The following is a 14,156-nucleotide window of genomic DNA, read 5'->3' as shown; positions in this document are numbered from 1 at the left end:
GTATTTTCCATGAATACTAAAAGAACGAATCTATGCGTGTTAACTAAAGCAACAAATCCGCGGGCGCACATCGACTAAATGATATTAATGTACGTTAGAACAAGTTGCAGGAGAATTTATGCTAAAATTTTCTGTCTATTTTCCTATTAATTAATATTCTGTAGACTGTATCATCCACAGCAAAAGATCAATGCCCAAGTATTATAGATAAGCCGGATTAACTCGAAGAAAGAAAGGTTAATTAGAGAGAGAGAGAGAGAGAGAGATCTAGAGAGAGAACGGAAGTTGAGATCGATGGGGAAGGCAGGCAGTGTAGGAGTTGGAATGGATTATTCAGCAACAAGCAAATTAGCACTAAGATGGGCAGTCGATAATCTGATCGAACAAGGAGATCGCATCGTATTAATCCACGTTGAGCCAACCACAGCAGCTACCACAAGCAGGAAGCAGCTGTTTGAGAACACTGGATCACGTACGCATGTCTCACTCTCTCTCAACATATATATACTTGTTAATTATCATTAGTTACCTTAGTCATTTAAATTGATGAATTACATATAATTTCTTTTGTTTTTTTTGTTTTTTTGTTTTTTGTGTTTTTTATTGCAGCTTTGATACCTCTGGAAGAACTTGTGGAGACTAATGTCTCAAAGCAGTATGGACTTACAAATGATCCAGAGGTGCTTGATATTCTTGACAAAGTGTCAAAAACTAAAGGGGTATGATAATTTGTTATATATTAATCTCATCTCTAGTTTAATTATTTTGTATGTATACATAGAAGTATAGACTAATAGATACGATTTGCACAACTGCACAGAAAGATGGTAGAACGGTCATGATATATATGTAGTTATCTATCTAGCGATTATCTGGTAATGAATATCGATCTACAGAAGTCTAGTATACTATCAATACGATCAATATAATATTGATATTAATATTGTATATCATACACTGTAGATTGGTAGTCGCCACTCTTCACAAATTAGTTTGCGTGCGTAGAGACATGAATTATTAGATTATAAATTAGAGTATAATTAATTTGTGTGTTGATTCGATATTGTGTATAGGCTAAGGCTGTGGCAAAGGTGTACTGGGGGGATCCAAGAGAAAAGTTGTGTGATGCGGTGCAAGATCTCAAGCTTGATTCGCTTGTCGTTGGAAGCAGGGGCTTAGGCCCTATCAAAAGGTGATCATTATTCGACTAATATTTCCTCATAAAAACATAAAAGAAACGAGAGAAAATAAGAGTTTTTGTGTTTGATTAAATATTTTTCCTGCAAAATGGTTGATTAATATGTGCGATGAATTTGCAGGGTGTTGCTGGGCAGTGTAAGCATCTATGTGGTGACAAATGCTTCATGTCCGGTTACAGTTGTCAAGAGCTCACGCAATCATCCAAACCATAAAAGCTCAAAGAAGCTATCTTTCAAATGATAACTAGTACTTTGAATTATAATGTGTTGAAATTAAAGGAATCAGGCCTTGGGTATATTGTGGGTTTCCATTTTTTTTCTTTTTCTAATTAGGGTGGTATTATCTGCATATAAATTTTTATCTCTTCCACACCTCTTGTTAATTTATATCCTTTGAACTTAGTCGATTCATTAGATCTAACAGTCGGATATTGAGAGGCGGTGTGTGAGAGGTAAAAATAGCTGTGTAGATAACACAATCCTTCTAATTATTATTATTATACTGCAGGCTTTGGTTTGATGGGTATTTGTATGGTTGTTGAAACTTATTGTCATTGATGTAATATGTGCTGTTTGGCAAAGATATTCTTTGTATTTTGGTAAAAGCAAAGATATTCAATTGAATACTTTAATATCTATGGGAAAGTAAAATATCTTGGCCAATAGAAATATTTTGTGTATACAACTTATCAAATATAATTAATTTGTCTTTGATGGAATATGTAGATCGCTAGTCAAATTATAATGGGTTAATGAGCCACATTCTTTAAGAAAGTCCTGGAAGCCCATGTCAATAGGCCCCGGGCTCAATTTATTACAAACAGTCCAAGTCGATTGCCACGAGACTTATGCGCAAATCATCGTAATATGTAATGGGTGTGTAGGTATCACCATCCTTCTAATTATTATTATTATTTTTTATTACCATATGGAATGTGATTCTGCAGGCTTTGGTTTGATGGGTATTTGCACGGTTGTTGAAACTTATTATCATTGATATAATATGTGCTGTTTGGCAACGATATTATTTGTTTTTTTGGTAAAAGCAAAGATAATCAGTTTAATACTTTAATATTTATGGGAAGGTATAAAATCTCGACCAATAGAAACATTTTGTGTATATAAAGTATCAAATATGATTACTTTACCTTTGACGGAATATATAGAGCATTAGTCAAATTATAACGGGCTAATGAGCCACATTCTTTAAGAAAGTCCTAGAAGCCCATGTCAATAGGCCCTGACCCCAATTTATTGCAAACAGTCCGAGTCGATCACCATGCGACTTATGCGCAGTTCACCTTAATATGTAATGGATTTGCTTATTAGTTTTTACCCTGAGAAGACTCTTCGAAGCATATTTTAAAAAAAAAATCCAATGGATGATAACAAACAGTGCCTTATGTTTTATATTCTGAAAAAACCAAATTGATGGGCTTTGTTCGAAACTAGAGTTCATGGGCTTACCTCTAATATTGGGCCTTAGGGTAACTATCACGCTACGGCGCCGTATTGTCATTACTTGAACCGCGCCTAAAATACCCAATGAAATTAGGGTTTCCAAGCGCAGGACGAGTGCCTATATAATTGAATCGCCTCCATGACCCTCCTACTCTATCTCCTCTCCTCCCCAACGCTTCACCTTCTTCGTCACGGTGTCTGATTATTTTTAGGGTTTTAATCCGGGGCTACATAGCCGTTCTTTTTCTGTCAACGGTAGATTTTATTCGGCTCTCTGTTTTTTATTTTCTGTGGTTTTGTTATGTGTTGTTTGAAATTAGGGTTTATGTTTTTGGAGGTGGATTTGGGATTGAAGTGATGCTACTTTCCCCATATGATCGAAGCTGATTCAAACTTGCGCTATTTTTAATTTCCAAGCCAGAACTCTGATCTTTCTCAAATCCCCAAAATCCACCATCTTTATTTATTTTTGGTTTATTAATTTTATTTTAAAAAAATTTCTTCAGGGTGTTTGAATTTTGTGTTTTTGTTTTTATATTTCAATGTTTATGTGTTTTAATTTTGGGTTTTTAGAAAAAGAAAAAGAAAGAAAGATGGAAGTGATGATTATTTCCCCAAATGATCGAAGCTGAAATAACTGAGCGAATTATATCTCTGTATTACACAGAGACCACCAAGCCAGGTGTATCTGATCCATCTTTCTGCACCATATATCAAAAAAAAATATTTATGATTTTTATATACCTTTTGGGTTTCATATGCTGATACATTATGAATTAGAATCATATATTTATTCTGTTCGGCTTCCACCACCGCCGCGGTTAATTCACTATTTGAGCTCTTTTGTGAGCGGCGGGTGGAAGCCGGACGTGGCATAATGCTTCTTTACGGAACTCCCATGCACCATAACCAGTTATTTCAGAATTTATTTGGGACGTTCAGATGTGTACATATACGAAAAACATTCAAAGACAATGCGGGAACAAATTGCAATGACAAATTTTTAACTCGCCACCCACAAAAACCAATGTAAGTTCTTGAATTGCGCTTGAAATTGGATCGAATTTGGGATTTTAGGGTTTGCGATGAGAGCGCTTGTAATCGATTAGTCCCGTATGAAAACAGAACAACTTGTATGGGGTTTAACATCGCAATGATCACGTGAGTTATTGACAAGGAACGTCATGTGACGATGTCCTGTGTAATACAAAACCTTCTCATGAAGCAGGGTGGTTGGCCAGGGGCTAGCTGTTGAGTAAGTGGACCATTGCCCATCCCTTGGATTGCTGAACATGGTTTGGACGATACTGGACCATGTCGAACATGGTTGGTGTCAAATAAAAGGCAAATTAAGAAAATTAAAGCCAACCTACTCTCTTCCTATCATAGTTTTGGCGCTGTTGTGAGTGCTTTAACATATGCATGCTTACGAGCGATGAAATCTTGTGGTGTACTTGCTCTAAAAGCGTTTGTTTATACTCGATATTACACTATTGGCCCATACATTTTAATGATCAATGGGGCGCTGATATGAAAAAATCAAGTTACTCATCAAACAGTTGGAGGAAGAGAATTGGTGTCCACGGCAATTCTAACTTTTGGAATGCTGAGAAATATGAGAAATTTTCATCAATTTTCTTCGGCTCTTCGCATGCTTCCGCCAGTCCCATTGAAACTATGGTTTTTGGTATTGGTTGATCTAGAACGAGAGGGAGATGGAGTTTTAGATTAAGAAAGTTGTGTATTCACACGGAAAGAGTATTATTATTTACAGATTTTTGAGTTTTATTTAGAAGTTTTCGTATATGTGAGTTTATGTCTAAAGTTTAAGACTTGTAGCGGTCCAACTCTTAAAAGACACTAAAACATTTTGGTTATAATGATGATTGTAGCTTCTTTGCGCCCTAATTACAGGGATTTGGATCCCATCCAGATCCAAATTGTGGGGATCCTATGAAATCTTCATATCCTAACCGTTTATCATATATCGTGCGGTCATAAATCATTTTAAATTAAACATAAATAGTAACTAACAAAAATTGACCGTACGATGTACAATAAACGGTTGTGATGTGAGGATCCTTAGGATCCCCACAAAGGGAATCCAGAGAGGATCCTCATCCTAAAAACAGTTCTAACTTTAACATGTTTGTCATATCATCAATTTTACAGATAATTAAATGGTCAAACAAACTGAATTCTTTTTTAAAAAATCTACTATTATTTTGTGAAAAAAAAAGAAGAAAAAAAACTAATGAAAAGAGTTTGAAAATTTTGAGTTTTAATCAAAATGATAAAAAAGTGTTCTAAGTGAATACTAGAAATGTCATTTTCGTTAAAAATGAATAGTTTCAAAAGTGTTTCGTTAAAACTCCAAAAAAATATCCAAACTAGTACCTAATCTAAACTTACTCCAAAGTCTTTTGAATTCTAAATAGAATTTACACCAAATTGATCTACTATAAAATTAAATAAATAAAAAAAAATAACAACAACAACAATTTACGTAAACAAATTCATCATAACTATAACGTTTCTATTTAATAATATAATGATATGTGCACCGGAAACCGCTTCAATATAATTCACAAGAGAATTTTCACCTTTTAGATTGATCCTGAACTTGATTTCCGTTAGTCCGTGTCGGTCACGTGGACATCTTTGCGGGTTTTTAATGGTTGAATAGCTGCGAGTCCAGAAACAAATTAAAAGTCTCAGAAGAAATGCGGAGGGCCAAAACCACTGTCCTCCTCGTCGCTGCAACTGGCCTCACCTTCCACGCCTTCAACTCCGATTTCCTCCCATCCTCCTCCGCCGATTTCCTCCCATCCTTCCCCGAACAACTCCGCACACCAATTCACGGCGTCGTTCGGTCTTCCCGCGCAATCTCCACCGTTTGTTTCTTCCCTCTCTCACATTCTCCAGTTTATTTGTCTATCAATTGCATTTTGTTAGTAATATGTTTCCGGAAATTGCAGATTGCGTTGACCGCCGTTGACTACAAGCTCACTTTGCGCGGAATCCCAGCGGACTCCGATGAGTACCGTCAGAAGCTATCCCAGGTTGGTGTTTTAATTTGCTTTTCTTTTCATATGAATGTTTAACTAATTTGCAGAAGAATTGGAATTTTAATCAAATTGTTAAATTAATTTGCAGAAGAAATAGAATTTTATGTTTGCTTGTAGCCTGATAAGTGAGAATCATATGAAAGTGGTTCACTTCAGTTGTATTGTATGTCTTATGATGATGGCATTTAGGTTCATAGTCGTTCCGCTTCGAGAATTCGGAAGCTGTGTGAGGCCAATAGAGGGTTTTATGTGAAAGCCGGTCAATTTGTGGCCGCTCTGCGGCAGGTTCCGAAAGAGTACTCATCAACCCTTTCCTCATTGCAGGATCAGGTATGAATGAACAATGTGGTTGTATCTATATTTTGATGTGTATACTTTTATTGTTGTATAGTTGGAAATTAATCTAACCCTTATGAAATGGTAACTATCTGGTAACTCATTGGCTTAGGCAGTTCCTTGTCATTTCAAAGCCATTAAAGAAGTGCTGATCCGCAATCTGGGACACAAGCTGTCAGAAGTGTAAGTACTTAATTGCGTTGCAAGTATTACATCACATTGCAGTAGTGGGAACCCAGATAAAATCACAAAATTAAAATATAAAGAAAACGTAAACTCTTAAGACGGGTTCTTAATTACAGGTGAGTTTTTCTGTAACGTAAGGGATTATGAAGGATAGATATAAACTTTGGCATTATATTGGGGTTTCTTAGTTTGTAAACGGGGGAAGATGGAGGGTAAATGGCATATGGTTTCTTCCTTATTTGTTTTACCTCATTTGTTATAGCATGTTTGCTGCTGCCATTTTCCTGGTTTGTATATTTATTTAAAAATTACTGCACCTTCCTTCTGTGATTCTTCAATGGAACTCTAAACTTGAATATAAAAACGCCAGGATGTATGATTTTGGGATCGCAATGTTTGATGAACCACAATATTTGTCCTCAAGTCATACATCATGGCCCTTTTTTTATCTTTTTGTTACTGTTACTCCTTTTTCCTAACTTAGTGAACCGCAATATTTGTCTTATTGTTACTCCTTTTTCTCTCCCAACTGCTTATCAAGCATTGTCCTGGTCATTTTTTTTTGTAACATGTGCCTAAAAACCTTTTTTGTCTTAATGTGTTGCTCCATGGAACTCTGTAATTCAATGTTGAAAATGCAATTATTTTACTGACTTTGGCATTTACCTCAGGTTTCTGTCACTTGATGAGCTTCCCATAGCTGCTGCATCTATTGCTCAAGTACACAAGGGAGTTCTTAAGGATCATCAAGAAGTAGCAATTAAGGTTGGTGAGCAGAGTAACTTCTGTTTTAGTAGTTCACATTTAGTTTCAAAACAAATTAACTTGTAAATGTAATTGGTTAATAGACCAGTAACTCTTCTTTGAAACTCTTATGCAGTGCTATCCTTAGTTTAAATTTGAATTCATTAGGAGAATATAAAAAACAGAAGGAATGTGTCTTGAGAATTCTGGATGGAACTTGTTAATTCTCAGGAAGCGAGAAAAGCTTGGTGGGTGGTTTGACCAAATTCCTGAAGTTTTAGTTCCTTTAGATATTCAAACTTCCTTGAAGCGTGGGAATATAACTTCCATCTCTAACGCTAACATATGCGATTATCATTTAGTCGAATTACTTATATAACACCCAAATTTCATGGATTTTACCAATATAAGATCATGACTTTATGATATCCCTTTTGGCATTTCCTATACAACACACTTTGAGCACAAGTCTAAAACTAACCAAGTTGAGATATAAACTATCCACCTAGAAGAAAAAAAAAGAAAAAAAAGAAACACTAAACTTGCAAAGACACCAAAATACCAAATAACAAGGACACAAAAGTCGGCTGTACAGTAAGTTTAACTCATTAGTGTCAAAAGTGGAAAGCAAGGTAGGGAAGCTAATTGCGATGGAAGGACAGGTCAAATAAACTCTTTCAATCTTTTTTTTAGGGTAGTAAACTCTTTCAATCTTGAAATGCTTTGACAGCATGCCAGAAATATTGAATCTTGCTTGTGAACAGTAAAACATAATCATCGTCAAGAAACAAGTATCCCATGACAATATACTCTCACCCTGAACTAGCCAAAACAAGGACAAGATGGAAAAAATGGTTGGACAATAGCTTAAATTTTATTTTTAAGGAGGAAACTTCTTGGAGGCAAAACAAAGATGAGAAGTGATTTAAGTTTACAACAGTTTCACAAAAAGATTATTTACCTGAATTTCAGGACAGCTGATAAACTTATCCATTCCTCAACCATTTCTTATACTTGAAAAAATGAACATGTGCTTGTCTTTTCTGTGATCACTACTACTTTTTTTTTTACATCTGAAGTTTTTCCTTCTCAAGAAAACAGATTTATATGGCTGCAATGATTATTAATTTGTTTTGTCATTTGGATGATAGGTGCAGTACCCAGGTCTGGAGCAGCACATGAAAATAGATACGGCAACCATGTATTTCCTTTCAAAATCCCTTACATGGGTACACACTGAATCTCATGACACTTTTGAATTCATATTTTCTTGCAGATTGATATAGTGTAGTTGCAGTGATTTTGTAGGTCCTAAAAAGTCGTTCAAGTTTCTAAATAGTAATACTTGACAGAGATGTGATTTGTGGACTTTCTGTGAAATTGTAGCCAATCAAGCACCTTATGCTTGTTCCAGGATTGTTATTCCTTGACCTTCAATTTTGGAGTTGACACTTTGCATGTTTAAACAAACCAGTTTTGCAGGCCAAGCCAAACTAATTTGTTTGATCCCTTGAGTGTGTAGGCTTATTTGCAGCCTTAGGTTTTATGATATTATGCTTAGTGCTATGTTCTGTTATCAATGTATGTCCCAAAATGTGCTTAATTATTAGTTCTTGAGTTGGATCTGTGTATAATGTATACTATGTAAATTCATTTATGTATGTATGTGAGTTTCCACTTTCCGTACATGTAGTATTGATTTGAAGCATTTTTATTTCTTTTAACAATAAATTTAGAATTATATTCTTAGAAAATAAAAGAAAGCCCATTTGCCCTCCTAGTTCTTTCTTTTGGTGTAACTTGGAAAGTAACATTGTGGATATTTTTCTTTTGCTAATGTTCTTACAAGGGGAAATAACTCAATAAGTATATTATCAGGAATAGTGAATTTCAAAAGAAAATGAGTTTGTAATTATGAAACAAACACAATGATTTCCTCGTTGTAATTATGAAACAGACATCCCCAGTTACTTAATGACCTTTCTCTTTTCCATTTCACAGTTTTTCCCGGAATACAGATTTGACTGGCTGGTATCAGAGTTCGTGCATGCTATATCTCTCGAACTTGGTGAGTTGTAGAATGACATCAATAATTAGACAACTGCCATTGGATTAGACTTCATTGATTGCCTACTATTTAAATACTATAATGAGTCTTACTCAAGGAGGGAGCACCGTAGCTATTTTCTTCATAGCATTTTATTTCTTCTCTAATCGTTGTTGAATATACTCTGGACAAAGATGGTTTTCTCCTTTCTGACGGTTGCACAGACTTTATTCAGGAGGCTAGGAATTCTGAGACAACTGCCACTAACTTTGCAAACAACAAATGGGTCAAGATTCCTCGTATATTTTGGGTAATATAGCTGGGATACTCCTCTTTAATATTTATTGGGCCATCTGAAATATCTTTCATTTGTGAATACAACAAGCTGACCACCATATATGTATCCAGGACTTGACCACTACTCAAGTGCTGACAATGGAATTCTGTACAGGACAAAAGGTATAGCCTTTTGAACTTTCTTATGTAGTATGCATCTAGGTATGGTTGTCAGATTCCGGAGTTTATCAAATTTGTTGACAATTTCCAGTTCTCTCTAATTTCTGAAACTTTTTTAGAAATAAATGGTTGGTTAGATAATATTGCTGGAAAAAGATTGAAATTTTCTCTCAATCGCCATGGGACAGCCCAGAGCACTGGTTAACGTAGAGCTTGCATTCTATGATATGTTATATTGAGGCTAAACCAAGTGAGAAAAAAAAGAAGTTGATATGGGGTTTATTTTTTAAATTGTGCCGATAAAGATTCGTTCTGATGCCTCTGAAGTTGCTGAAACTGCAGTGATCTTACTGCAGAAAATCAAATAATGGAATAAAACAATGTAGACTTTAGGCTTCAAAACCAAGACCATAAGTTGTGTTGTACATATAGACATGTTCTCAAACACTTCTGCATTGAATTGAATGCATTTTGTCAATATTTTTGGGCTACTAGTACTAGCTCTCTTAATTCTAACAAGACTCGAGGCTCCAAAATAAAAAAGTGTAAAACGAAATTAAAAGCCCTTAAACTATCATGAATCCTTCGAGCAAATTTTGTTTATGTTCTTTTGGCTAGTCAAAAGTTTAGGGGGAGGGGAGGCTACCCCATCCCAGGGCCAGGGCATACCACAAGCCTCCAATTGCAAGAAGGATGACTCCAGTCACTTAAAATTTTATTGAAGTCAAAGAAAAGTATAACAGTTAATTTTTAATAATATTGTTAATGACAGTAACTAGCCTAAAAAGCCATAAGAAGGACGATGAGCAGATCTTATTATGAATTTGAATCACTTTTTGGTATGGTTTTCATTATTCGTTTTTGTTTTGTAAGTCTGCCTTTCATGATATTTTTAATGAACTTGAACTTGCTGCCTGTATCATTATATCATATTCTGATAACTGTGCTGCTAATTCCGCTAACAATAAGTTCTTTAGAGCTCAGGTTGATGATGTACAGTTTCTGAAGGAAAGGAGAATAAACCCAATGAAGGTTAGTTTTCAGGTTGAGATGCTGATTTTCTGTGTATTGTAATGCCAGCACAAACAAAAACTCTGAACTCCATTATATGTTTTAAAATTCAATTTGAGCTCAGCCTATCTGATATTAGGCTGTTTAAATCATCTGAACTGGAGCTTTTTTGGTGGCTGGCTTTATAGGCGGTTGAGGCAGCAGTCTTCTATGCTTTTATCTACGCATATAACTAAATCTGATGGCCAAGATTAAACAGCAATAGCGAATGAGAATGAGCCAAGTCAAAATACGGTCGGGCATGCTAGAATGTGATTTTGTAATCCAACTGGGCTTCAGAAACTCTAGTTTATGCTAAAAATCTTATTTAAAGTGTGTGCATGTGTGTGCATTGTCACGTAAGGTCATACATTTGCATGCATAGACATTAATGAAGCCTTGTGTAGTTACGATAATGTTTCGTCAAGTGCTTCTCTTTAGTTTGTGTGTGCTAGGCGAAAGTATGGTGGAAGTGTCAGGTCGCTCTTCCTGTTTTCTTTTCTTGTTTGAATTGTCTGAAAGGTCTTAACGGTAAAGCCAAGTGCAGTTAGGAAAACGACTCTTAATATTTGTATTGTAGGTAGCAGAAGTATTGTTGGAAGCGTTTGCTGAAATGATTTTTATCCATGGTTTCCTGCATGGAGATCCACACCCTGGTAACATATTAGTTTCACCAGAAGGTCCCAATGGTTTTTCTTTGGGTATGTGCTGAAAATAAGACGTACGTAGTTGTTTCAGTTAAAATTGTTATTATTTTTGGAGTTTCAATATGATTTACTGTTCATAAATTTGCAATGCAGTTCTTCTAGACCATGGAATATACAAACAATTAGATGAAGGATTCAGGTTGGACTACTGTCAACTCTGGAAGGCTTTAATTCTTCTAGACTCTAAAAAATTGCATCATTTGGGTGAAAGGTTTGGTGTTGGGAAGTATTCTAGGTACTTTCCTGTCATTTTTACGGGAAGAACTATTGACAGGTGATTTTTTTTCCTGTTACTTTTGTCAGTGACGAGCCAATTCTGCTCCCAAGAAATTTATAAGGATTTCCGCTTGATGCTGAATCTATATTTTCTTTTCCCTTTTAATATCATTAATATATCCCTCAATAAAGCATTTATGATTACGCTAACAAACTTCAATATTGAGCTAATTGCACTTTTACCGTGTCTTGCAGTAAATCGGCTCTTGGGAAGACAATGTCAGTTGAAGAAAAAAGTAATCTAAAGCAAGAGTTGAAGTCCCTAACGATGGAGGACATATCTTCATTTATGGAATCCTTGCCATCTGACTTCCTCACAATATTGCGTACTGAGTAAGTAGAAGAATGAAACCTTTCCAGATTTGAAAACTTCTGATGTACCTTGCTTTCATTTTGCCTCTATCTTTATCTCCATATCCAGTGTGCTACTGGGTTCTGCCGTTACGAATTTGTTTGTTCAAATCCCTTATTGCTGTATTTTATCTCCCTATCCAGTGGGCTACTTAGGTCCATCGTTAGCAAGTTGGGTGCTCCACAAAGAGTGAGATTACTAGCCTATGGAAAATGTGCATTATATGGTCTTTCTCCAAAGCTGAATCCTGAATCTGGTAAATTTTGCATATCGTACGATTTGTACTTTGACAATTGCATTTCATTTTAACTTTTTCGGGGGCACTTTTAAGTTTTAGCGTTAAGATGGAAACTCGGTTGCTGGCGTAGAACTGAATTCTAATCAGTTGAAGGAAAGCTCTTTGAAAAATAACAAATTTTGTTCAAATACAAATACTGAACTTCAACTTGGGAATTTTAAACACACATGCGTCATGTTAACTATTTATTCTGAACATTTCATGCATAGTCCACTATTCTAGACCACGATTCTAGAGCGAGTTTCCGACCATATCATCCTCTCATTCTGATTTCTGATTTGCTTTCAGATTTTTCTGTGAAAGTGAAGTTATCGCGATTGAAGGCAAAAGTGAGCTACCTTTGGTTAAGGCTTATTCTCGGTAAGAACATTTACTCATCCAATGCTAACAATCTAGTCAAGAAAATCGAAATGACTCGAATACTGATCAAATTTCAGCGGTAATCGAGCTCCGTTTGCAGTTGGGAAAGGTCAAGCTTCTTCTGCACACTTTGTATGAAAAGATGGGTGGTGCTATGAGGAGAATTTTGCTTGTTTCCTCTTGATAGTGTAATTTGAACCTAAATATGTTCTCATGGTTCCAACTTTTCTGTTAAGACTTGAGCGAGCGGACGCATTGCCTCCTTGTACAGGAATTTTTTTAATTTTTTCGTTCTTATATTATTTGCCTTTTTTTTTGTTTTTGGCTTCTTTTGGCATACCCGTTTGGTGTGCATCTGATGATTTTGATATAATGATATGTTTACACATTAAGGGAGAGACAATAAATTGCTTACGAACTCGTCATTTTCGATATTCTAACTTAAAACCTCTCAATTATAAGTGAAGAGGAATATCAATTGGTCGTAGTATATCTGATTATTTGTATTGAAATTTCCATCTGCCCGAAAATTAGGTTAGAGGGGAAATGTGTGGAGAAATGAAAGAATTATGTGCTTGAAAAAGAAGATTATTTGAAATTGTTTTTCTCTAAATTTGTCTAAAACTGAAAACAGACATTTAATAAACGGGTGTTACCAAATGGAAAAGAGAGTACTATTAAGCTGAGAACTAATTGAAAGATATAAGTTCGAATTTACACTCATCCCCATTGAACGAAAAGGAGGATGCTTGGTGATCACAGGTACCGTTTGGTACGTGGGACGGGACGGAACAGAGTGGGACAAGGCGTTCCGTCCCACGTTTGGTGCGCCTAAAACGGGTGGAACGAGCTGTTCCACGGGACGAGTTTTGGGTGAATTTTCGTTCCACCTCACCCCCCTGGAACGACTCGTTCCACATCCGTGGAACACAAAATTATAACCACTCCGTCTCCTTCTTCTTCCTCCTTGTTTCCATCCGAGGGCATCTTTGCTCCCGCTCCGTTCCGTTCCGTCCTGTCTCGTCCCGTCCCGTCCCATCCCGTTCCGTCCTGTCCCGTCTGCATACCAAACGATACCACAATGATTAAGGGCTAATTAGATAACATCTTTTCTTTTAATTTGGTACAGCCAAACCATAACTTAGTTGGTGAATCAAAGCCACCTACTTTTCTTTTATTGTTATATAACGATATTGAGGATATGAGGAGTTCAAATCTTCTGCAACAAAATTTTTTGTGACTTATATTATTTGTTGATACTTGTCTATTTATTTATATTTCACTTAACAATGTGAATTTTTCAAATTATTTATTAATAAAAAAAAAATAAAAAACTAAAGATAAATTAAGTTAAAAAGCCATATGTCACCCAAGTAGAAAGGCAAAAGAGGTCACAAAAGATTTTGGATGCAGAAAATTTAAACTCAAATATGATTCAAGCTAAACTTCACCCCTCTCATTTCCATACTCTCCTCATGCCCTCTTGTGATGTGTGGTCACGGTTAAGCCACGTCAACATTTTATATTAATTTTTTATAGAAATAATAAAACAAAAATTAACAGGAATATAAAATGTTGACATGACTTAACCGTAACCACACAAACAGGAGGACATG

At 35.7% G+C, this 14,156-nt stretch overlaps 2 protein-coding genes, 1 non-coding gene and 1 pseudogene across 4 annotated transcripts; all 4 read left to right on the top strand.

Annotated features, from left to right (window-relative positions):
* LOC103959911 (universal stress protein PHOS32) lies at positions 1-1,601 on the top strand. Its single transcript, XM_009372289.3, has 4 exons — positions 1-472; positions 610-719; positions 1,074-1,192; positions 1,320-1,601. The coding sequence occupies exons 1-4, from the start codon at positions 295-297 to the stop codon at positions 1,438-1,440; spliced, it is 528 nt and encodes a 175-aa protein (XP_009370564.2). The 5' UTR covers positions 1-294; the 3' UTR covers positions 1,441-1,601.
* A 1,407-nt stretch (positions 1,602-3,008) lies between these two features.
* Positions 3,009-3,094, top strand: LOC125472724 (annotated as a pseudogene).
* Positions 3,095-3,253: 159 nt separating this feature from the next.
* Positions 3,254-3,357, top strand: LOC125472723. Its single transcript, XR_007254646.1, has one exon. It is a non-coding gene; the product is annotated as a small nucleolar RNA Z103 (small nucleolar RNA).
* A 1,910-nt stretch (positions 3,358-5,267) lies between these two features.
* On the top strand, positions 5,268-12,980 carry LOC103959912 (aarF domain-containing protein kinase 1). 2 transcript variants are annotated; one of them, XM_048574474.1, is made up of 16 exons: positions 5,268-5,554; positions 5,639-5,722; positions 5,918-6,058; positions 6,177-6,247; positions 6,922-7,015; positions 8,146-8,223; positions 8,996-9,062; positions 9,266-9,351; positions 9,450-9,500; positions 10,482-10,529; positions 11,128-11,248; positions 11,348-11,528; positions 11,726-11,863; positions 12,026-12,138; positions 12,469-12,540; positions 12,641-12,980. In XM_048574474.1, the coding sequence occupies exons 1-16, from the start codon at positions 5,384-5,386 to the stop codon at positions 12,676-12,678; spliced, it is 1,554 nt and encodes a 517-aa protein (XP_048430431.1). In that variant the 5' UTR covers positions 5,268-5,383; the 3' UTR covers positions 12,679-12,980. The 2 variants fall into 2 exon arrangements, with proteins under 2 accessions (XP_048430431.1, XP_009370565.2); XM_009372290.3 differs by having other exon boundaries at positions 5,270-5,554; positions 12,618-12,980.
* Positions 12,981-14,156: the final 1,176 nt, after the last annotated feature.

The sequence above is a fragment of a genome, unplaced genomic scaffold, assembly GCF_019419815.1.
Source record: "Pyrus x bretschneideri cultivar Hongxiangsu unplaced genomic scaffold, Pyrus_bretschneideri_v1 Contig71, whole genome shotgun sequence".
Lineage (NCBI taxonomy): Eukaryota > Viridiplantae > Streptophyta > Magnoliopsida > Rosales > Rosaceae > Pyrus > Pyrus x bretschneideri.
Note: the sequence above shows the minus strand (reverse complement) of the source record. Positions and strands in the feature narration are given on the sequence as shown.

Coding starts and splice junctions, on each gene's coding strand:
- LOC103959911 (XM_009372289.3), top strand. CDS start 295: ATGGGGAAGGCAGGCAGTGTAGGAGTTGGAATGGATTATTCAGCAACA. Junction 720..1,073: donor AAGTGTCAAAAACTAAAGGG/GTATGATAATTT, acceptor TATTGTGTATAG/GCTAAGGCTGTGGCAAAGGT. Junction 1,193..1,319: donor GGCTTAGGCCCTATCAAAAG/GTGATCATTATT, acceptor ATGAATTTGCAG/GGTGTTGCTGGGCAGTGTAA.
- LOC103959912 (XM_009372290.3), top strand. CDS start 5,384: ATGCGGAGGGCCAAAACCACTGTCCTCCTCGTCGCTGCAACTGGCCTC. Junction 6,059..6,176: donor TTTCCTCATTGCAGGATCAG/GTATGAATGAAC, acceptor TCATTGGCTTAG/GCAGTTCCTTGTCATTTCAA. Junction 8,224..8,995: donor TTTCAAAATCCCTTACATGG/GTACACACTGAA, acceptor TCCATTTCACAG/TTTTTCCCGGAATACAGATT.